The sequence below is a fragment of the Acanthochromis polyacanthus genome, chromosome 20 (assembly GCF_021347895.1).
Source record: "Acanthochromis polyacanthus isolate Apoly-LR-REF ecotype Palm Island chromosome 20, KAUST_Apoly_ChrSc, whole genome shotgun sequence".
Lineage (NCBI taxonomy): Eukaryota > Metazoa > Chordata > Actinopteri > Pomacentridae > Acanthochromis > Acanthochromis polyacanthus.
In genome coordinates this window covers 3,042,194-3,065,906 of record NC_067132.1, presented here as the reverse complement: position 1 = coordinate 3,065,906, position 23,713 = coordinate 3,042,194, and the positions used below count along the sequence as shown (strand labels likewise).

The following is a 23,713-nucleotide window of genomic DNA, read 5'->3' as shown; positions in this document are numbered from 1 at the left end:
CTAGCAGTAAAATTCAAACAGTATGTAAGTTAGCATAACAAGTATAGTGAAGGTGATGCAGAGTTGACTGGTGGAAAAGGGGAGTTGGAAGCAGAGGGCTGGAGGAAGGTCAGCAGCAGCATCCCACAGTGGACATGGTGGAGACTGGACCAGCTGGTGGAACATCGACCGCAGATCTGAAGCATCCAGCTCTGGGACCAGGGACACTCGGAGAAATAGCACAGGGGGAAACAGAGTGAATGTACTGTAATAACGATATACATATTAAATGTAAAGGTAGATAGAGAAGGGCTCAGTGCGTCAAGAAAAGTCCCCCAGCAGCCTATAGGCCTATAGCAGCATGACCAGAGGCAGAACGAAGGGACGTCCAAGAGGGAGTCAGCTGTGCAAATGAAGACACAAGCCGGGTCACCCAGTCAGCCCCAACTATAAGATTTGTCAAAAAGGAACGTCTTAAGCCTGGTCTTAAAAATAGAGAGGGTATCTGCCTCCCGAACCCAAACTGGGAGCAGGTTCCACAGGAGAGGCGCCTGATAACTGAAGGCTCTGCCTCCCATTCTACTTTTAGAAATTCTAGGAACAACAAGTAAGCCTGCAGTTTGAGAGCTGTCAGGATTCTGCATTTGTTGATACCTTTCCCTGTTTTTCCTTCAGTGTGTCTGGTCTCTCTGTCTCCCTCTGTCTGTTGCTTTCTGCTTCCTTTGTTCTTGGTCACTGATTGCTCACCTGACACAATCAGTTCAGATTCATTTCACCTGTGTTCCCCCTCTGTATTTAAGCCCGGCCATTGTGCTCAGTGGTCGCTGGCTCATCTCGGACTTGGACTTACCTCGTTCCTGTCTCTGCTCCCTCCTTTCCCCTGGATTTTTCGCTCACAGGATTACACCGTTTTCCCCCGTTTACAGATCGCATTCTGGACTCAATGATTCTCATTTGGCCTTCAGTTAGTTTGTTCTTGGTTGTGAGTATTTTCCTTTGTTCTGTAGTTTGCTGTTGTTTTGTTATAGAAGCCATCTCAGTCTTGTTTTCAGTTAGTCGTTGTTTTCTTTAATAAATCTATTTTCATAAATTAAGGCCGACTGTCTAGTGTGTCTGCATTTGGGTTCTTCATACTCCACAGCCCTGACAAGAGCGAAGAGTTCTACTAGGATAATATGGTACTATCAGATCTTTAAGATATGATGGAGATTGGTTATTAAGAGCTTTATATGTCAGAAGAAGGATTTTAAATTCTATTCTCGATTTAACAGGAAGCCAGTGAAGAGAAGCAAGTATAGGGGAAATATGATCTCTTTTGCTAACTCCTGTCAGTACTCTCGCAGCAGCGTTTTGGATCAACTGTAGATGTTTAAGAGAGCTATTTGGACAACCCGATAATAAGGAATTGCAATAGTCAAGCCTGGAAGTAACAAAAGCATGAACTAATTTTTCTGCATCACTCTGAGACAGAAAGTTCCTGATTTTTACAATATTACGCAGGTGAAAAAAGGAAGTCTTACAGACTTGCTTCATGTGTGAGTTAAAGGACATGTCCTGGTCAAAAATAACTCCAAGATTCCTCACAGTAGTACTGGAGGCCAATGTGATGCCATCCAGAGTAACTATTTGCTTTGAAAGCGAGTTTCTAAGATGTTTGGGGCCAAATACAATGACTTCAGTTTTGTCTGAATTTAGCAGTAGGAAGTTAAGTCATCCAGGTTTTAATGTCCTTAAGACAATCTTGCAGTCTAGCTAACTGATCAGTTTCATCTGGCTTCATAGATAAATACAATTGTGTGTCATCTGCATAACAATGGAAGTTAATACAATGCTTCCTAATAATATTGCCTAAAGGAAGCATGTATAATGTGGAAAGTATCGGTCCTAAGACAGAACCCTGAGGAACTCCATGATTAACTTTAGTATGCTCAGAAGAGTTATTGTTGACATGCACAAACTGGAACCTATCTGATAAGTAGGATTTAAACCAGTCCAGTGCTGTCCCTTTAATGCCAATTGAATGTTCTAGACGCTGTAATAAAATATTGTGGTCGATTGTGTCAAACGCTGCACTAAGATCTAATAAAACAAGTATAGAGACTAGTCCATTATCTGATGCTATGAGAAGGTCATTAGTAACTTTCACCAGAGCTGTTTCTGTGCTATGATGCACTCTGAAGCCTGACTGAAACATTTCAAACAAATTATTCCTTTGTAAGTGTTCACATAATTGATTTGCAACTGTTCTTTCCAGAATTTTAGAGAGAAATGGTAGGTTGGATATCGGTCTATAGTTAGCTAACACATCTGGATCTAAAGTGGGCTTTTTAAGCAAAGGTTTGACAACGACCTTAAAAGCCTGTGGTACATAGCCTGTTACTAGAGAGAGATTAATCAGATCTAACATTGAAGAATTAATTAAAGGTAAAATCTCCTTGAAGAGTCTAGTTGGGATAGGATCTAGAAGACATGTTGATGGTTTGGATGTAGAAACTGTTGAAATTAGTTCAGAGAGACATATAGGAGTGAAGAATTCTAAAGATTCATCAGGTCTAACAGCCAATTCAAAAGCATCTGTGACATTTGTAGGAAGGGCCAGATTAATTTTATCTCTAATCATAAGTATTTTATGTGTAAAGAAGCTCATGAAGTCGTTACTGGTTAAAGCTAAAGGAATACAAGGTTCAACAGAGCTCTGACTCTTTGTCAGCCTGGCTACAGTGCTAAAGAGAAACCTGGGGTTGTTCTTGTTCTCCTCTATTAAAGATGAATAATAAGTTGTCCTGGCATTACGAAGAGCTTTTTTTATAGATTACTAGACTATTTTTCCAAGCCACATACACTTCCTCTGAATTAGTGGAATACCACTTTCTTTCCAGCTTTCGGGATGCCTGCTTTAAAGTCCGCAGCTGGGAATTATACCAAGGAGCAACTCTTCTCTGAGATAGAACTTTCTTTTTTACAGGTGCAACACTATCAAGAGTTGTACGCAGTGAGGCTGAAGCATTATTAACATAATAATCCACTTCTGTGGGGGTAAAATTATAATATCTGCCTTCTGATTTATCAGTAAATGTTGCTGAAGTAAACAGTGAGGGTATTATTTCCTTAAATTTAGATACTGAATTGTCAGACAAACACCTACTGTAATGATATTTGTCCTCAGCTGCTAAACAATCCTTTACTTTAAATTGAAATGTTATCATAAAATGGTCAGAAAGAAGAGGGTTCTGGGGAAATACTGTTAACTCTTCAATTTCTATGCCATAAGTCAGGACAAGGTCAAGAGTGTGATTAAAACTATGAGTTGGTTTATTTACATGTTGAGAAAATCCAATTGAGTCTAATAATGAATTAAAAGCTGTTGTAAGGCTGTCGCTGTCTATGTCAACATGAATGTTAAAGTCACCCACAATTATAACTTTGTCTGAACTGAGCTAATTCAGATAAAAAGTCTGAGAATTGAGATAAAAACTCAGAATAAGGAGCAGGAAGATGATATGTAACAACAAATAAAACTGGTTTCTGAGCTTTCAAATTTGGATGAGAGAGACTAGGTCACTGTGAAATGATTCTGAAAATTTCAGATCTCTATCTTTTGTTGTTCAGAAGTTATAGAAGTCTGAAAATGGTCGAAAATTTCAAGTCTTAATTTTGGCCGCAATTTTAGGGTACCCCCTACCTACTTCAAATGGCCATAACTTTGAAACTAATGACAATAAAGCATTCAAATTTTGGATTTTCCCATCATATATAATGTACTAAATGTATGTAAAAACTTAGCAAAATCTGAGAGGGTCAGGTGGGGACCACTGGTTGAAATGATATGGAATGACCCATAAGCTTTTTAAGTTTAAACTAATGAATCTCAAACTAAAAAGCTTGATTATATTACAAAGTCTTTCTAAAAGTTATGGCAATACTTTGGTCTTGATCCAGATGGATGACTGAAGGACACTGCTGTTCAAAGAGCCATTGTCCATGTGACTGAAAATGTTCTACCTTAAGTTGATGATGCTCTTCATAATCTTTGGACTTCAGTAAATAGAAATGAACTCCAAACAGTTTCTGGGTGTTTTTTTTAAAACTCCTATCACATTTTTCCTCACTGTAGGTTAGTTTTTTTTTTTTTGTTTTTTTTACTGTACCTGCGTGGAAACAGCAGAACCATAGCTACAAGTAGAGAGAACTCAGAAATGTACTTAGTGTAACAAAACACAGTATTGATACCATAAATCATAAAAAAAAACTGAACACCAAGTGGCCATGTATTTTGGCAAATTAGAGTTGTAGCACATCTCTGAGGCTAGTTTGCTTGATTTAATCTCAGTGAGCTATGAGAACTCTTAGGGCCAATTCATGCTTTTCATGTCTGTGTTCCTAAACCAACGAGGCTTTTGAAAGCAGATAGTGGAGGTGATGCAGTTCCTTTTATACTACTACATGTTTGCGTCTGTCTGCTACACAGACAGACTCAAATTAGACACAGAAAAACATACACTACTGTTCAAAAGTTTGGGGTCACCCAGACAGTTTCATGTTTTCCATGAAAACTCCCACTTTTATCCATGTGCTAACATAACTGCATAAGGGTTTTCTAATCATCAATGAACCTTTCAACAGCATTAGCTAGACCCTCCACGAAAACGCGATTATGCGATCGCATGAATTCCCGCATTAATCACCAAAATGCCGCTGATTATGCGGGGGTCAATTATTTCCCAAAAGGCCGCATAATCCCCGCAAAACAGTGCATAATTCCCACAAGAATCTCACATTTCCACGAAAAAAGAGAAATATGCGGGTCCCGCTTGATTTCACAATTTCCGCATAAAATGAGAAAACTATAACTGATATAAATGGAGTTGTGAGTTTTTATGTGACGCCCGGCCTGACGTCATCAGTTCGCGCATTCACACACACATTCACACACACACTAGAAGCACGAGCTGATGCAGAGCGCGGTGCCAGTGTTGCCAACTTAGCGACTTTCTTGCTAAATCTAGCGACTTTCCAAAGCGTCCTGCGACTTTTTTTTGTCAAAAGCGACTAGCGACAAATCTAGCGACTTTTTCTGCCGTTTTGGAGGCTGACAGGAAAACTGGGATCATTCTGCAGTTACTGTCCTCAACAAGCAGCAGGTGCTGCTGTGAGCTTCTCCCCCTCCCAGAGCACAGGCTGTCAGTCCAGTAACCCCACAGCAGTCCCAGTGTCTGATTAGAGGACACATCACTCAGCGACCAGACGGCAGGTGAATCGCGCATATTTTTGCATATTTCACAACTATTCGCATACTTTGCAACTTTCCGCAATTTCCCCACATAAAATGGCATAAAAACCCCACATACTTATTCGCATAATCAAGGATTTTAGCTCGCGTTTTTCTGGAGGGTCTAATTAGCTAACATGGTCGTTCTCAAACTTTTTCTGTCAGGCCCCTCTTCAGAGGAACAAAAACTTCTGTGTTTGTTGTTCAAAAATGTACACTCTGAAAATGATCACATTTAATGAACTAGCTTTTTACAAAACATTATGATCATCCTGGAATTTCTTAAGAAAAATAAGTTCAGTTTCAACAGTATTACACCTCAGTTGATCTTTGGCACATGTGCATTGAAGCTGACAGATCACAGTGTATCTACAAAGGCACAAAACGTTTAGTCACAGCTATCTGGAGTTGAACAATCTAGTATTTTACCTGATGATCAAAACATCTTGCCATGGTCAAGAAATTATTTAAAATTTACAGTTTTACAAATTTACAATTTACAGTTAATGTCTTCTCTGTAATCTTTACCCTTTGTAAAGTTGTCCCGCTGGATGAAACGGACCATCTGGCGGCAGGTTTTGACCCTTGGGCTGTATGTGTGACATCCCTGGTAAGAATAATCGAGAAATGAGCTGAGGTGGTGATGTTATCAAGTACACTGGTGTTCCAATTGAACATTAATGATGCATTCTAGGAAATCCATACTCCCAAGTGTGTACTTCCGTCAGTACTTGGTATTAATGGCCAGTGCAGTTTGAGTATCGTTGGGCACCACAACAAACAGACCAACGTTAAGATAATAGTTCAGCTAAGTAGCTCTGCATAGATGGACCTTTTCCTCCCAGTTGCTTGCGTCTCCCCTGTCATGCCTCTGTGCCCCTCCAGGGGGGCGCGCCACACACTTTGAGAAACGCTGATCTAAACTAATTACAGCATTTGATACTCAAAGGTTAATTATACATCCAACCAAAATGTTTTGTTCATCGGTGTTTAATTCTCTTTGTCTCCTCAGAAACTCAGATACCAGTCTGCTCCTGTACGGGTAAGTTCCTCTTCTTCTTTGTTCTTTTCTCTTTGTTAGCTTATCCTACAGACTCTGCTCTGGTAGGAACAGATAGGTGCATATGATGACTCCCCAGAAGACAGTCGTTTTGTTCAACACACCAGCCTGCTTAAAGCCTTGACTCTTCTAAATCCAAAAGGTGATGCTGTTACAGTTTTGTCTAGAATATAAGAGTAAGAAGAGCAAATACGCTTGAACCCTGGATGTAGAACATTCTAAAAATCACGTATATGTAGATGCTCATTGTAATGGAAGACAGCTTATAACGGATCACTTTTTAACTTCAGTCTAAGATTACAGTATTGGAGAAATGATGTCTAAGAAACATCTGTCACATCATCTAGCAAAAACAAGGTCATAACTGTGGACCTCTACAAGAACACCAAGTCCCAGTGATGCAGGAGTTCAAACACAGAACATGTTGAAGTGCAACAGTGATGGAGAAAGTCACAGTTTGTATGAAATTTGCCATATACACGACATTGAACAGTACATTAGGTATTGCATATCTGTCCTGTCCCACTACATGTATGTATGGTCAGATTTATACCCCTGGGTTTTCACTGTTAGAACCTTTGTCCTCATGTTTGCCATGTATATTTCTTCTGTTTTCTGCACAATATTCATTATTCAATACATACTGTGTCAGAATATTTGAAACAGTTTCAGTACTCATTTTTCGCTGTATCGATATACTGATAAAACATGTGGTAAAAACAATAATGGATATCTGTAGAGTACCTCAGCAAAAAGCTTCTTCTTTCAAGAACAGTATTTCATTATTTTTTTTAACCCATTTCTTTCTTTAGACACATCGGATAGGATTTCTTGTCTTTTTACTCTCACTTGCACTGACAGTGGTGTTAAATATCTGTATTTTTTTCCGATATTGCATTGGTGTTAGAAATGTTTTGATTCTGACTGGACTAGTCTATGTTGAATAATAACCCACTCAGAGCATTTCTGAAACAAGCGGTTTTGTCTCTGACTTTGTTGACTTGCTTGACTTATTTTATTCTTGCTTGATTTTTATGTTTCAGGGCTGCATTGTAAAATGGTTTCACTTCTAGGTTTGTCATTCATTTTTGTTCTTACTCTGCCAATGATCGGCGTACGTCAGTCTGTCTGTCTGTCTGTCTGTCTGACTGCAACATTAGTGAAAGGTAGTGTCTACAGATACGGACCCGTAGCCTGTGGCCTACGGATACGGCACTTTCCCTTAACATAAATATTAATGAGACGTACATAAATATTAATGAGCCGGCTGATGAACGCACTTCGTGATTGGCTGGTAATCCGACGGACATAAATATTAATGAGCCGGCGACGCTGATGAAGGCGCTTCCGTGATTCGAGGTGAATCTGCGGAATGAATGGCGGAACTAACAGCCAGCAAACTATAAGTATTTTTTACCTTCAAAAGTAGCAACAGACTATTACATATTAACAACCTAAACAAAACCCTGATGTATTTTCTGCGTCTGTCAACACAGACCCTGTCACAGTCACTTTAATGTTAGCGGACTCTGTTGAATGGCTAAGTTACATAACCACAAACAAATCTCACAATATCACAGTAAATCGAGTTTGTGTTTTTTTTTAATTCATGCCGAATTAAAGAGCTGCTCCTCACCATTCACGAGTGTTTGTTTCATATTCGACATCCTTAATTTTATCTTGTAAATTAGCGTCCGAAATTAAATGGGAACATTTGCAATGGAGTTCGTCAGCCGCTTCCACCACTGAACGCGGTAAACTAATTAATAGGAACTGGACTTCAAACAATTTAGACACGGCGTCTAAAAGCGTAAAAACTACATTGTCTACGTAAAGTGTGAGAGGAGACGGTGTATTTTAGTTAAATTATACAATGTTCGCCGTCAAAGTCATTCATATAAACTGCCTGTAATGTGCAGCAAATAGTAGTTAACCATCGCCAGCTCTTCAGTGACCTTAACACGTCCGTACCTCTATTACAGATGCTACGGGTACGGGTCCGTACCTCTAGCATCAACCTTAGTGAAAAACAGACTAACAGATTTGGATGAAATGTTCAGGGAAGGTCAGAAATGAAACGAGGACCAAGAGATTAGATTCTGGCAGTGATGCGGCTTCTCGTCTGGATCCATGGATTTGTTGAAGATTTCTGTATCACTGAGATAGCAGCATGACTTTTAGAGTAGATGAGGATGTCGTCAAGGTAAACAAAGACAAACCGGTTAATCCTGTCATGGAGGACATCATTGATCAGGTTCTGGAACACAGCTGGTGCACTGGTGAAACCAAATGGCATGACCAGACATTCAAAGTGCCCTAGGGGGTGTTGAACGCCCTCTTCCATTCATCCCCCTCTCAGATAAAGTGGTGTGGTATCCTGAGATCTAGTTTCGAGAAAATTTTAGCACCATGTAGAGCGGCGAGTGCAGAATTGATCAGAAGCAAGGGGTACGTGTTTCTATCCGTGATGTCATTCAGGCCACAAGTTGAATTTAATGCAACTTTGTGGTGACAAGGAGCCTGAGCAAAAGAATAACACATTATATATTGCTGCTTATTTTGAGTTGCAGACTTGCCTACTACAGCAGCTGTTGTGCTTTTACACCTAGTTAGCTCATCCATGACATCACTCCAGGACTCACTTGATTTCTTTGACCAAGCTCTAAACCAAATTCCTCCAACAGCTGAAAGTAGAGGGACAGAGAAAAAGGACAGCAGGCAAGCAGAATGCAAAGGGAAGAAGCAAAGAAAGCATTCCTCACAAAGGAGGATGAAATGAGCGGTAGAGAGGGTAATGACTAACTGACTGCCTTTCCTTTTCTGGACCTGTGGTTTTTCTGCCCGGTCATTAGGTTTCTCTGGCCCTCCAGATCTCTTTCTCTCTCTCTCTCTCTCTGTGTGTGTGTGTGTGTGTGTGTGTGTGTGTGTGTGTGTGTGTGTGTGTGTGTGTGTGTGTGTGTGTGTGTGTGTGTGTGTGTGTGTGTGTGTGTGAGAGAGAGACAGAGAGTGAGAGAGAGAGAGAGGGGTAAATAAAGTTGAAGTTGGAGAACCAAATCATTTGTGTCACAGCACATGTGATGTGGAATGGTAGCTTAAAAAATAATTTACTTTTATCAAGCATTGGTCTCTGTCCGAATGTTATCCTTGGTCAGATCCAACACACATCCTAAGCTCCCCTACATGTCAGCAGTGGTACGACTCACTCTACTTGTTGAGCAAAAAATACCTTTACCTCTTCGTCGAACATCAGCATTAATTATTCTGTAAATTCTAGACCCAATGTCCTACTCTAAGCCACTTCACAAACATAGACTCACATCCTTCTAATGGGCCCACATGAAGGGGTCTGATGGTGTAACATTCTCAGCCTTATCAACATGCAGATCTTTGGACAACTGATTTGCATGGCCCTTTCTTCAACAGCTGAATTCAAGGAAAGAACACTGTGTTAAGTGGCCACTAGTGGAGAACTGTGGGAGGGGTGGTGGTGTTCTTTTTACACAAGTATTGGAGCTCTTTGAGGCTTACAGGCTCACAGAGTTGGCTGGGGCCTCTCTGGCTGTTGTTATGCAAATGAAGGATGGATGCATGATGATTTCCTCCTGTAACTGTTGGTTACCCAGGAAATATGGAGGCCACACTGTCTTTTACTCACACAGAGAAAATAGGAGATTGGTAGTAGTTGTATTCTCTATAGACTGAATAAGTGTCGGCATTGTCGCTGTTGAGGTCTGGCTGTTGTATTTCATTTAAATAGTTATGTTAAAGGGCTGAACAGTGGCTTGGTGGTTAGCACTTTTCATCTTGGGTTAGCACTGCCCAGTTCACGTCCTCACCTTCCTGGGATATTTCTGCATGGAGTCTCCATGTTCTCCTGTACATGTGTGGCTTTTCTCCAGGTTCTCCAGCTTCCTCCCACAGTCCAGAAACATACTGAGGTTAATGGGTGATTTTCAAATTAGAAATTGTCCGTAGTTGTGAGTGTGATTGTTTGTCTCTGTGTTAAGTCCTGTGATAGACTGTTACCTGTCCAGGTGAACCTTCACCCTCAGTCAGCTGGATAGACTCCAGCCCCCCGGTGACCCTAATGAAGATTAAGCGGTGTATAGATAATGTATGGATGGATGGATAAGTATGTAAAAAAATAAAATATCAAGTTAAATTCAAGTTTGTATTTATGTTCATATGTCAGTGATTTGTTCTAGAGGACCAAAGTGACTTACTACAAAAAATAGTGCCTATTTGCAGTCAAGGTGATCACTGTGAAAAAAGTTTAGATATCAGTATCAATACCATGCCTGACGTTTATTACCATGACAATTTAAACAGTATTTTAGCAGATATCTCATGAATATGTGGTATTACCAGAACTCAAAAGGCCAAATTTTCAAATGGGATTCAGTCAGCGTTAAACTAAATAGTCAAGTAACCTAATTTTATTGTACGCAATTAAAGACCAGATTTAAATGCAGTGAAGGTACATTCATATATGATAGCTCATTGGTCGCAGTTTTTCCACCACTTTAGGCTCTAGCTTCTCAGTCCACTTTGAATTTATTTATATAGCACCAAACTATAACCTATATCCTCTCTGAGTGCTTTACGGGAGGTAATGTCAGTCATAATTTTGGAAGGACCCACATACAGTGGGTATGGAAAGTATTCAGACCTCTTGAAATTTTTCACTCTTTGTCATTGCAGCCATTTGCCAAAATCAAAAAAGTTCATTTTATTTCACATTAATGGACACTCAGCACCCCATCTTGACAGAAAAAAACAGAAATGTAGAATTTTTTGCAAATTTATTAAAAAAGAAAAACTGAAATATCACATGGTCAGAAGTATTCAGACCCTTTACAGCGACATTCATATTTAACTCACATGCTGTCCATTTCTTTTGATCCTCCTCCAGATGGTTCTGCTTCTTTATTGGAGTCCAGCTGTGTTTAATTAAACTGATTGGACTTGATTAGGAAAGGCACACACCTGTCTATATAAGACCTTACAGCTCACAGTGCATGTCAGAGCAAATGAGAATCATGAGGTGGAAGGAACTGCCCAAGGAGCTCAGAGACAGAATTGTGGCAAGGCACAGATCTGGCCAAGGTTACAAAAGAATTTCTGCAGCACTCAAGGTTCCTAAGAGCACAGTGGCCTCCACAATCCTCAAATGGAAGAAGTTTGGGATGACCACAACTCTTCCTAGACCTGGCCGTCCAGCCAAACTGAGCAATGGTGGGAGAAGAGCCTTGGTGAGAGAGGTAAAGAAGAACCCAAAGATCACTGTGGCTGAGCTCCAGAGATGCAGTCGGGAGATAGGAGAAAGTTCCACAAAGTCAACTATCACTGCAGCCCTCCACCAGTCGGGGCTTTATGGCAGAGTGGCCCGACGGAAGCCTCTCCTCAGTGAAAGACACATGAAAGCCCGCATAGAGTTTGAAAAAACACATGAAGGACTCCCAGACTATGAGAAATAAGATTCTCTGGTCTGATGAGACCAAGACTGAACTTTTTGGTGTTAATTCTAAGCGGTATGTGTGGAGAAAAGCAGGTACTGCTCATCACCTGCCCAATACAATCCCTACAGTGAAACATGGTGGTGGGAGCATCATGTTGTGGGGGGTGTTTTTCAGCTGCAGGGACAGGACGACTGGTTGCAATTGAAGGAAGGATGAATGCGGCCAAGTACAGATATATCCTGGAGGAAAATCTCTTCCAGAGTGCTCAGGACCTCAGACTGGGCCAAAGGTTCACCTTTCAACAGGACAATGACCCTAAGCACACAGCTAAAATAACAAAGGAGTGGCTTCAGAACAACTCTGTGACCGTTCTTGACTGGCCCAGCCAGAGCCCTGACCTAAACCCAATTGAGCATCTATGGAGAGACCTCAAAATGTCTGTCCACCAACATTCACCATCCAGCCTGACAGAAGTGGAGAGGATCTGCAAGGAAGAATGGCAGAGGATCCCCAAATCCAGGTGTGAAAAACTTGTTGCGTCATTCCCAAGAAGACTCATGGCTGTACTAGCTGAAAAGGGTGCTTCTACTCAATACTGAGCACAGGGTCTGAATACTTCTGACCATGTGATATTTCAGTTTTTCTTTTTTAATAAATTTGCAAAAATTTCTGTATTTCTGTTTTTTTCTGTCAAGATGGGGTGCTGAGTGTACATTAATGAGAAATAAAATGAACTTTTTTGATTTTGGCAAATGGCTGCAATGACAAAGAGTGAAAAAGTTCAAGGGGTCTGAACACTTTCTGTACCCACTGTAACGGGGGTCACAACTTTTTGGAATCCACTCTCAAAAGGGAGATCTTTGGAGAGCAGCCAAACCAGGTTGACCAGGAGCGTAGGCCAGGGCAGGAATGCAATGACTTCTGGTCTGGGTCTGCATCCTTTTAGAAGCTTGGAGGAGAACACGGCGGGCCTGTCTCCAGGTCTTCTCACATTGTTGAAGGTGGGCTTGAACAGATGGGACAGCTATTTCCTGTTCTTTGGAGAACAGTGGAGGTTGATACCCCAGAGATCTGTGGAAGAGTGATAGACGAAGCACAGGGTGTTTTGAACACACTCCTCCCAGGGGAGTTGGGAGCTCCAGGATGTAGGGTCTTTTGAGTTGAAACAGTTGAGACAGATGGCATTTCATTGAGTTTGTCTGAGTAGTTGTACACAGCATGGGATGTGCCTTTTTTTTTCTCAACAAACAAGGCATTTTCTACACTCTTCCTTTGACTTGTGTAGTACTTCAGATTTACGCTCCGTCCAACATATTAAGGAAGTATTCTAAATATGTTGTTCAAACAGCAGACATCACCTGATCATCACTCTACCTGGTTTCATCTCACTGACACGAGCTATGTCTCAAGTCTGTGCAGGTTCCCTACTTGAAAGGGATTAATTCTTATGCTCACAGGTATCACTGGACTCCACCCAGTGACCAAACAGCTTGCCCCTGTTCTGTGATTTATTTGCAAAATTGCCATTTCAGATGGTAGTTTGGTTTGGCAGTTCCATTTGGTCCATGGGCACTTGCTTTTAGCAAAATGCGGTATCCGTTAGTATTAGCCATAGACATGAGCATTAGTTGTCGACATTAGCATCAGCTGAAAACCGGCTGTCTTTCTGGTCTCTATGTTAGCTTTGCATGTGATTGCTGCAGGTTGCTTATAGTAGTTTTTCCAACAGACTGGCTGCCCTTCACAGTGCAGTCCCTGTCTCTGGTCATTGTGATGCTCTGGCTGCAGGATGGTTCGCTCTGCTTGCTCTCTATTTGGGAGTCAATTATTTACTTTCCATTTTGTTTGTTTATGCATATTTAAAGAGCGCTGTTTAAATGCATACCATTTACCATTTATCACTTCATGGCGGTGGGCTGTTAGCAGGGGCAGATTCTTGTTTATTCTGCTGAAGCACAAACAAGTGGCATTTTAAACTTACTGACCCTCAGTAGAGAGGTTTCCCACATTCTAGGAAGATGAACGTTTAAAAGACTTCAATGAAAGAAAATCACCCAACCTTCGTAACTGGCAGCATGGGTTTGCCACAAAAGGGTTCTTTTTTGTGCCTGTAAAATAAAAAAATAAAACAAAGTAACCTGACTTGCTATTGACTAGGAAAACCTTTGAGAGGATTTCCCTGTAATGAAGCACATAGTTTAGCAGAATTATTGGAGAGTGGGAGCAGCAAAGGCCCTGCTGATCTTTTGTTTCCCTCTAAGCCTTTGGTTACAGAACAGTGAAGTCATTGTTTCTTCTTTTCAACTGATGCTTTAATTAGAATGATGTGTAGGGACCACACTTTCTGTGTGTTGTTTCTGTGGTTTAAAAATGAAATGTGCATTCTGTTTCCGAAGGTTGCTAATGTGTACACTTTATTCTGTGGAATCTGTTGATACTAACTTTGAAACCTAATTGTAACTTAGATGTGTCTCTGACTCATCAGATTAACAGCTGTAGCCCTAACCCTGACACATTATTATTCACGAACCATTTGAGCCAAATGCTAATTATGCTCCTTTAAAACATGCTTCGATAATCAGAAATGATTTGTCTCATTAAAAGGAGATGTATTATAAGCCTGATGTTGCTTCTTATAAAGTTACTCATGGAATTAATATTAATTAGCTAGGACCTGGTCATGTCATTTTAATTAGTCCAACAGTTAGTGCCAGCTGAAAATAAGAACTTACACCAATGTTTAATACACTTCTCCTGGCCCGTAAGAAACAGACAAGATACTGTTCAACGTCTGCTGGGTAAGACAAAGTTATAGACACACTCTCAAAGTTTTTCACTTTACTGCAGAAGCAAGGTGAAGCACTTGGAGAAAACCTGCAGACAGAACGGCCAGCCAACCAGCAAGTTTAAGCACTGGACTTTGTTGCTGTGAGGCCACAGCGTTTACCTATGCATGCTTAACAGCATATCAGAATGTTAATGTTACCACATACAATATGTTATCCTCCAGCGTTTACAAATAAAAACCATGTCAAGTCTGTATCTAAAGGTCCCAAAATGTGACAAAGTTTAGAGATAAATAAGCCATGTCATCACTTTAAGCCAACACTATCATCAGGCAGCTTAAACAAATGCATTTTAGGCAACACTTGCAGATGTGTGTTGATGGTTGGGGGCTGATCGTACAGCAGTGTGATTCAGGCCTGAAGTATGTGATTGGAGCTCCGAGCTGAATTCCAGTGAGTTTTCCCCACCCTGAGCTTCAGTCCTTTGGGAGCTCAGTGGTCCATGCTGCAGCATTACTGGAGAAGAAGCACGTGGACACACACACACACACACAAACACACACACACACACACACACACACACACACACACACACACACACACACACACACACACACACACACACACACACACTATGTTTTTCTATCATTGTGGGGACTTACCATTGACTCCCATTCATATCTAACCCCTAACCCTAACCCTAACCTTAACCAAACCTTAACCCAGGCAAAAGCTAAAACACACACACACACACACACACACACACACACACACACACACACACACACACACACACACAAATCCACCTAAACACATGCAGAGCACATCAGTCACTTTGACACTGAGCTTTATACTCTTCATGCATTTTGACAGAAGCTATACTGATATTTTTCTCACAACAAACTATATCGAGGGAGCGCATTTCAGTGGTTTTTGCAGGGCATTTTAAATATTTAACAACAATAATTCATACATTCTAAATAACAGAATGAAGCAGACCTGTTGATGCTACAGGAACATCAGGACAAACTATTTGTGTATTCTCTTTCACTGTCTCATCGTTTTGACCCGTCTCTCATATCCCAAGAGGCCCCTTAAATCCAGCTCCAATGAAAAATGTGTTTTGGTTGTTGTCTCCTTCATGTTGTTGTTTTTGCTGGATTGTGAAGACTGACATGTGTGCAGCACTTTAAAAAAATTAATTTCATATTTAATTACTGAACAGAAAAAGATTTTCTGTGCCCACCTCAAAGAGAAATTTGAGTTTATTTATGTGGAATTAACAAATGGCCGCAAAAGAATGCTGGCAAATCATATATTCTCTATAGCTAAACTTGTACTTGCCAACTCTGTTGACATTTGGGAAAACAATGACTTGTGGAAAATAAGTTATGTTGGGGCAATCTGTGGGAGCCTCTTTGAGCTTTCAAATAAACATGGCACTTACAAAAATCATTTAAAAACTTACCTCTGAGTCTGACTGGAGGTAAACACACAAAGTAACTATCTGGAGCAGCCATAATGTCAGACTGGACAGGACGTGTTCTGATCACATTCATATTCAATGTCAATATGTTTGTTTACATTTGCAAGGCTACCTGTGGATATACTATCTTCTACCAAGACATGGTGTTACGTCCTCTGCTTGTGATTTGGTTGGTCTGTGTGGATGGCTTGTGAAAAGTGGATTGATTAAACATGGTCGAAGACTGAGCTCCAGATCTCCACCTAGCCCTGGTCCTCTACATTTTCCAAACCGTTCGATTGGTCGGCCACCACAACTCCTCCTTCCCCAAGACCCCAGCAGTCACCGCACATGTGTACAGTGGTTCCTCGTTTATCGCAGGGGTTACGTTCCAGACCTCCCTGCGATAGGCGAAAATCCGCGAAGTAGCGACCATATTAGTTTTGTTATTTATATTTTGTTAAGGCTGTATAAACCCTCCCAACACTCTTATAAACCTTTCCCACACTCTTATAAACCTTTCTCAAACTGTTAACCTTTCCCACACTCCTATAAACACTTTCTATGCTCTTAAACACTTTATAAACTCTTAAATTTACATAATTTTAACATCATATAAAATTTTATATGAGTACTCACTGTGAATGATGAAGATGATGACATGAATGTACTGCACAGCCAAGAAGAGCATTACATCTCAGTCTCTTCATCAGATGTTGCAGGATCTTTGTCCTCATCCATTACGTCTGTTGTCGCTAAAGGCGTCGATGTAACTGGTGTATTTTTCTGAGTCAGAAACATCGTTATGGAGAGTTGCTGTTGCTGCTTTTTCTTCTCGGCGAGAAGGTTTTTAAAAACTGACATGACACTCTTGATTGCATTTGAGAATTGCAACAAACGAAGCATCTGGGGGTCCCATTCTTGAGCCACTTGCTGAAGTTCTGTGGTCATTCTGACCATGGTTGAGAGTCGATTGAGGGTTAGGCCAGCCTTCTCTTCTTCAGCCCCTGGTTCTTCTTGTTCCTCTTCCTTACTTGCTGACTTTGTCATCTCAGTCAGGTCTTCGTCTGTCAGCAGCTGTGAGCCATCGATCGGGTCATTACCGTCATCAGGAGTCATATCACTGAAGCCATTTCCTCCCAGTAATTTTGCCAGCTTCATGGCCTTATCTACTGCAGAGTGATGGACTTCATCAGGAGAGGATCCCTTATAATCATGGACTACTATACTTCTGGCCACAATTTTTTCCAGCAGGCATTTAAAGTTTCACTCTTCATCTCCTATATGACCTGCTGAATATTTAATAGTGCTTTGATCCATGGGCTGAATCAGCGACGTGGTGTATGGCAGCAGGAAATCTACCTGTACGTCATCATACGACAGATGGGCAGCGTGACCGCCAGTATTGTCCATGATCAGAAGCACTTTGAATTCAAGGCATTTTTCTGCCATATGCAGCTTTACATTTGGGATAAAGCACTGATGGAACCAATCCGACGTGAGGTGATTTGTTATCCAGGCCTTGGGGTTGTGCATCCAGAACACAGGCAACACATTCTTATTCTTGTTTTTTTAGGGGCCTTGGGTTTTTTGACATACATAAATAAGCCCTGGCTTTATCATAAGGCCCGCAGCATTCCCACACATAATCAAAATTACACAATCTTTTTGGGCTTTAAATCCAGGTGCTTTGGCTTCATCCTTCATTATAAAAGTGTGAGACGGCATTCGTTTCCAGAATAAGCCCGTCCCATCCATATTAAAAACTTGTTCAGGCCAGGCGTAAACTAACCGTGACGTCACCTGTTGGTTTCAACGCCGAGAAAATGAAGCCCGGATTTTGCTACTTCCTGGTCGCCGTTGTGGATTTTTTGGAGCCAGTGACGTAAAAAGTGTCATCAAACAGACTGGACCGGAGAGCAACTAGGGGCAGGATTGGCTGAGGACTCCCTTATCCCGCCCACGTTTTACCGCAGAGGCTTCTGTTGCTGTCCATCAAGTATAGCCACGCCCCCTGGCTCTGCCAACTTTAACGATTTATTTAAAATTCAGTATTGATTTATTTTAAGATCGGCCACCTGATCTCTCATTTTGACCATGAAAACTAACGGGGAAAAAATCCTGAGCTGTAGAAAATCAGTCTATCAAATTTTATTTTTTCCAAAAATGAATTGGGGTCTATGGAGAAAAGCTTTTTGGAGCCAACCCTAGCGGATGGCGGGATATTGCAAGTTTTTGACACTTCCGGGTTGGCTTCAATTCTGGAGCCAGATGCTACGTCCACTATACACACGTGGACAAAATTGTTGGTACCCCTCAGTTAAAGAAGGAAAAACCCACAATTCTCACTGAAATCACTTGAAACTCACAAAAGTAACAATAAATAAAAATTTATTGAAAATTAAATAATCAAAAACAGCCATTACTTTTGAATTGTTGATTAACATAATTATTTAAAACTAATGAAACAGGCCTGGACAAAAATGATGGTACCTCTATAAAAGATTGAAAACTATTTGACCAGAGTGACATGATTAACTCAGGTGTGTCATTTAATTGACATCACAGGTGTTTCCAAACTCATAATCAGTCAGTCTGCCTATTTAAAGGGAGACAAGTAGTCACCCTGCTGTTTGGTGAAAAGGTGTGTACCACACTGAACATGGACAACAGAAAGCGAAGGAGAGAATTGTCCCAGGACATCCGAAAAAAAATTATAGACAAACATCTTAAAGGTAAAGGCTATAAGACCATCTCTAAACAGCTTGAAGTTCCTGTGACAACAGTGGCTCATATTATTCAGAAGTTCAAGACCCACAGGACAGTAGCCAACCTCCCTGGACGTGGCCGCAAGAGGAAAATTGATGACAAATTGAAGAGACTGATTGTTCGAATTGTATCCAAAGAGCCCAGAGCAACCTCCAAAGAAATTAAAGGTGAACTCCAAGGCCAAGGTACATCAGTGTCAGATCGCACCATTCGTCGTTGTTTGAGCCAAAGTGGACTTCATGGGAGATGACCAAGGAGGACACCACTGCCGAAAAAAACTCATAAAAAAGCGAGACTGGAATTTGCAAAAATGCATGTTGACAAGCCACAAAGCTTCTGGGAGAATGTCCTTTGGACAGATGAGACCAAACTGGAGCTTTTTGGTAAGGCACATCAACTCTATGTTCATAGACTCAAAAACCAAGCATACGAAGAAAAGAACACTGTCCCTACGGTGAAACATGGAGGCTCAGTAATGTTTTGGGGCTGCTTTGCTGCATCTGGCACAGGGTGTCTTGAAAGTGTGCAAGGTACGATGAAATCTGAAGACTATCAAGGCATTCTGGAGAGAAATGTGCTGCCGAGTGTCAGAAAGCTTGGTCTCAGTCGCAGGTCATGGGTCTTCCAACAGGACAACGATCCAAAACACACGGCCAAAAACACCCAAGAATGGCTGAGAGAAAAGCGTTGGACTATTCTAAAGTGGCCTTCTATGAGCCCAGATCTGAATCCCATTGAACATATGTGGAAGGAGCTGAAACATGCCATTTGGAGAAGACACCCATCAAACCTGAGACAACTGGAGCTGTTTGCTCATGAGGAGTGGGCCAAAATACCTGTTGACAGCTGCAGAACGCTCATTGACAAATACAGAAATCGTTTAATTGCAGTGATTGCCTCAAAAGGTTGTGCAACAAAATATTAAGTTATGGGTACCATCATTTTTGTCCAGCCCTATTTCATTAGTTTGTTTTTTAAAATAATTATGTTAATCAACAATTCAAAAGTGATGGCTGATTTTGATTATTTAATTTTCAATAAATTTTTATTTATTGTTACTTTTGTGAGTTTCAAGTGATTTCAGTGAGAATTGTGGGTTTTTCCTTCTTTAACTGAGGGGTACCAACAATTTTGTCCACGCGTGTATATACAGTCTATGGTTCAGGCTTGTACTCCCCCTCCTCGATGGTGGTTTTGAAAGTGTCGTTCACGTACTTCACTGCTCCAGTTCTATCTGCAGACGCAGAAACGCTCTTAAGTCCAAAGTGTTTCTGAAACTTATCAAACCAGCCTTTGCTGCCATTAAATGGGGTTGGGCTGGGAGGAGAAGCACTCGATGGTCCTGCCTCTGCCTCGTCGTCCTCATCACCATCACGAACGTCACCGCTCTCAGAAAAAGTTTCGTAAAGAATCCTAGCCTTCATGTGGATGGTGATGGTATCCAGCGGGATATTCTTCTTCCTACAGTCACTGATCCACAGGGCTAGTGAAGACTTCATCCTCACAATGACCTTATTGTGGGAAGTTATCACTCCCTTTGCAGTCTTGTTAAAAGACATTGCTGCCTTCGTCCTTATGTTCTTTTCGTCCTTCTTTATGTAGCGAACCAAAGACTCATTGATTCCATAATGTCGGCCTACAGCCACGTAGCTTCTCCCCTCCTTTAGCATGTCGAGGAGTTCCACCTTTTCAGAGACAATTAGCGTCTTCCTCTGGCGCTTGGGTTCGGTGTCAGAAGGCCTAGAAGGCGCAGAACGTTTGGTCATCCTTCAGCTTGAAATAATTTCAATTTATTTTCCAAAAATGTTACAAAAACACAACACTGCAGAGAAACACTGCGCAGCGTTCCCACCTCCAAGGTAAGATGCTGAATGTGGCTGCAGAGGACACTGATGCTGCGGTCACTGAGCCAATCAGAGCCCAGCGCCGTACGCATTTTATTTACATTTAATATTATTTTAACATGTTTTAATTATTGTTTTATATTCATTTATTTATTTATATTACTTTCCATTTTGTAAGGCTAGAAAATGCTTATTTTGCCACAATTTAAAAAAAAAACTTATATACCGCAAAATCTCACGATATAGTGAGACCGCGAGACCTGAACTGCGATATATTGAGGGACCACTGTATATATCCTGCAGCCAAACTCTGAGTCAGGGCGGCTGGGCTTTGATGTGACCAGTTCGCCCTGGTACCTCTTTGTGACGACTGACATTTAGAGCTTCTGTTAGCATTCTGCTAACTCCAGTGAGAAACTATTTGTAACTTGAGGCTTCGCATGTTGTGTCCTCGGAGATGTGTGTGTTTAGAAGCACCAGTTTTGTGGAGCTAATTCTGTGCACAGTTCACCCGTTTGCATTAGTTTCTGTTGTTTGTGGTTGGTGTTGCTACTGTGTTTAAGTTGGCTAATGAGTTGTTTTGTTTGTGTTTCGCTAGTATAAGAACTCTTTTAGCCTTTGTTTGGGTTTATTCAGTTCTTTGAGTCAGCAGCATTTACCAGCCCTCTTTTCTTTGTAACATCACTGCTCTTTTGTGTTAATTTTCCACTGAACAACACATTTCTTTCCCTAAAACAACTACATCTGGTTATTTTTGTTACTCCCAGTTGACCCTAGCGGTTGGGTGGTAACACTTGGATCTGTGATTTAAGATGAGGACAAATGTGAGTCATTTCACTTTGATGGTTCACTAAACTGCAGACACACACACAGGCAGGGAGCTCTATCAAAAGTCATTTGGAGGAGGAAGAATCTAGGCAGAGGCAACACAACACAACCCTATTACGAAGTTGTACATTTTCCTATAGTGACTGTAATCAAAGTTGCAAAAATAGCTGAGATGTCGAATACATTTGTGTTGGATACTTAGCATCAAGAGTAGTGCTTTGGTCAACTTTCAGAGCGAGTAACTACAATTCCATCCTCCAGCTATAGACATTAGTCCATGAAAACTGCATAGAAATGGTTTCTGTGCAGTTTCATAGATTTGTTTCAAGCAAATTCAAAACTTCCAAACAAATCCTAGCCTGAAAGCTGTCCAGAATCTCACACATGTACACAAACAGATATGAAGCTGACCTGGATATAGCTCCCTGCAGTTAGCCATAACAGCCGCTACAGATGACTATTTTCTGTGTTTATTTAAGGTCACACTTTCACTGTACATTTTCTTTTGTGTTCTTTTGCCCTGAAACTCTAGAAATGGCATGGCAAGTGGAAAGTTATCATACCCAAGGCACCACTATTTATAAAGGTGGAAATAAAGTGATATTTTGTATTGGATCTCAGTTTACATGTGACTGTACCAGCTGGATGTCGTGACATTACAACTAGTTTTGGTTTGCATCTGATGCCCAACAGATAAACATTTGAATTAAATAATGCATGTATTTCTATGGATTCTGGATTTTGCTGTGATGGAAAAGCAAAGATGTGGATACACTGAGACATCCTGGTGACCTTATAGTCCTATTGCCTCACTCTTTGACTGCAGTGAACACATACAAACCTCTGTCAGAGATCAGCCTAATGCTATGTTTGCACAGTCATCAAATTCCTCTTTAGAGTAGCAAAGATAACAGCCTTATCCCAACAGTAGCCTCAGCAGACAGTAATGTGTTCACTTCTTTTAAACTGCCTTTCAGCATAGCAGTGCGCTTGTGTTTCTTGTTTAATTATTCTACACTGTCTTTTAAAAGCTGCTTCAATTGTTCAGCTTATTGGAAATTATAGCTCTATATGAACATTTTTGACATCAAGAAACTACCTGTAATGGAAATGTTGGAGTGTTGTTCAGTCTTTGAACAATATAATCATACAATCATGGAACAAAATATTAGACGCCCTTGTTTTCTTCAATTTCTTGTTCATTTCAGTGTCTGGTACCACTCGGGGTACATTACCTGAAGAATACAATGAACATGACAAAATGCAGCTGATTCCGTAATACTTCATGTCCTATTTGACATGCTTAAGCTTAAGTGTATGTAGGAATCCTGGAGAAGCTACAAACCAGACTGTCTGCCCCTACAGTAAAACATGGGGGTGGATCAGTGACCATCTGGGGTTGTTTCAGTCTGGGTGGAACAGGGACAATGAACCAGTTCATGTTTGGGGCTACTGTTGAAAACAGTCTTCTTCCATCAGCTGGAAAACTCTTCCTGCCTGCAATGACTGGATTTTCCAACATGACAAGGTCACTTAAAGCCTGGATGGAGAACCAGAACACTGGAACCATGCCTTGGCTGCTCAATCACCAGATCTAAATCCAACTGAAACCCTGTGGAAAATCATCAAATAAAAAATGGAGAAACCCCAAAACAAAGCGAATTAGTTAGAATTAGTGTAACAGGAATGGGCTGCTGTGATCAGAAGCTGATGGAGAGCATGAAGAGACGCATGGCTGCAGTCATCAGAAACAATGGTTATGGATCAGTACTAACTCCTGTGTGGATCATGGGACTAAAACAGACAGAAAAGAAAACATGGAATCCTAAAAGCTGTTTTTAGCACAACAATGACATAGATACTGATGGAAGAACTGAAATGATTTTGGTTATTAACAAGAAAACCATGGAAAATGTCTGATATGAAACTCTTTTGTTGTTATCATTATATCTGTCCAAACAAATATAGTTGTTCCAGGCATTGAAATGAACAAGAAATTGAAGAAAACAAAGGCGGTCTAATATTTTTTTCCATGACTGTATACCAGGATTTTATAGCTGATTTTTAAACATCATGAATACAGTATTTTAAAATTGAGTTTAAGTGGAGGAAAGCTGCTGAGAAAGGAGTAAGATAAAACAGGCTCATTAGATTCCCACAGTTCTGAACTTTAGGTGACATCTCTGCCATGTTTCTCACTGTGAGCTGTGAAGGCAGTCTGATTTTTCAGTGAGAGCAGGTCAGGAGGGCAGGG

The 23,713-nt window shown here is 40.9% G+C and overlaps 1 protein-coding gene across 2 annotated transcripts in view; it reads left to right on the top strand.

Moving 5' to 3' along the window:
* Positions 1 to 23,713, top strand: part of arhgef4 (Rho guanine nucleotide exchange factor (GEF) 4) — a 173,044-nt gene that overhangs the window by 10,190 nt on the left and 139,141 nt on the right. For both annotated transcript variants that reach the window (XM_051940014.1, XM_051940015.1), the window contains exon 2: positions 6,261 to 6,290. Coding sequence is in view for 1 of the 2 variants with exons in the window: in XM_051940015.1 (XP_051795975.1) it covers positions 6,261 to 6,290 (30 nt within the window). In the remaining variant the exon portion in view is untranslated. The remainder of the gene's footprint in view (positions 1 to 6,260; positions 6,291 to 23,713) is intronic.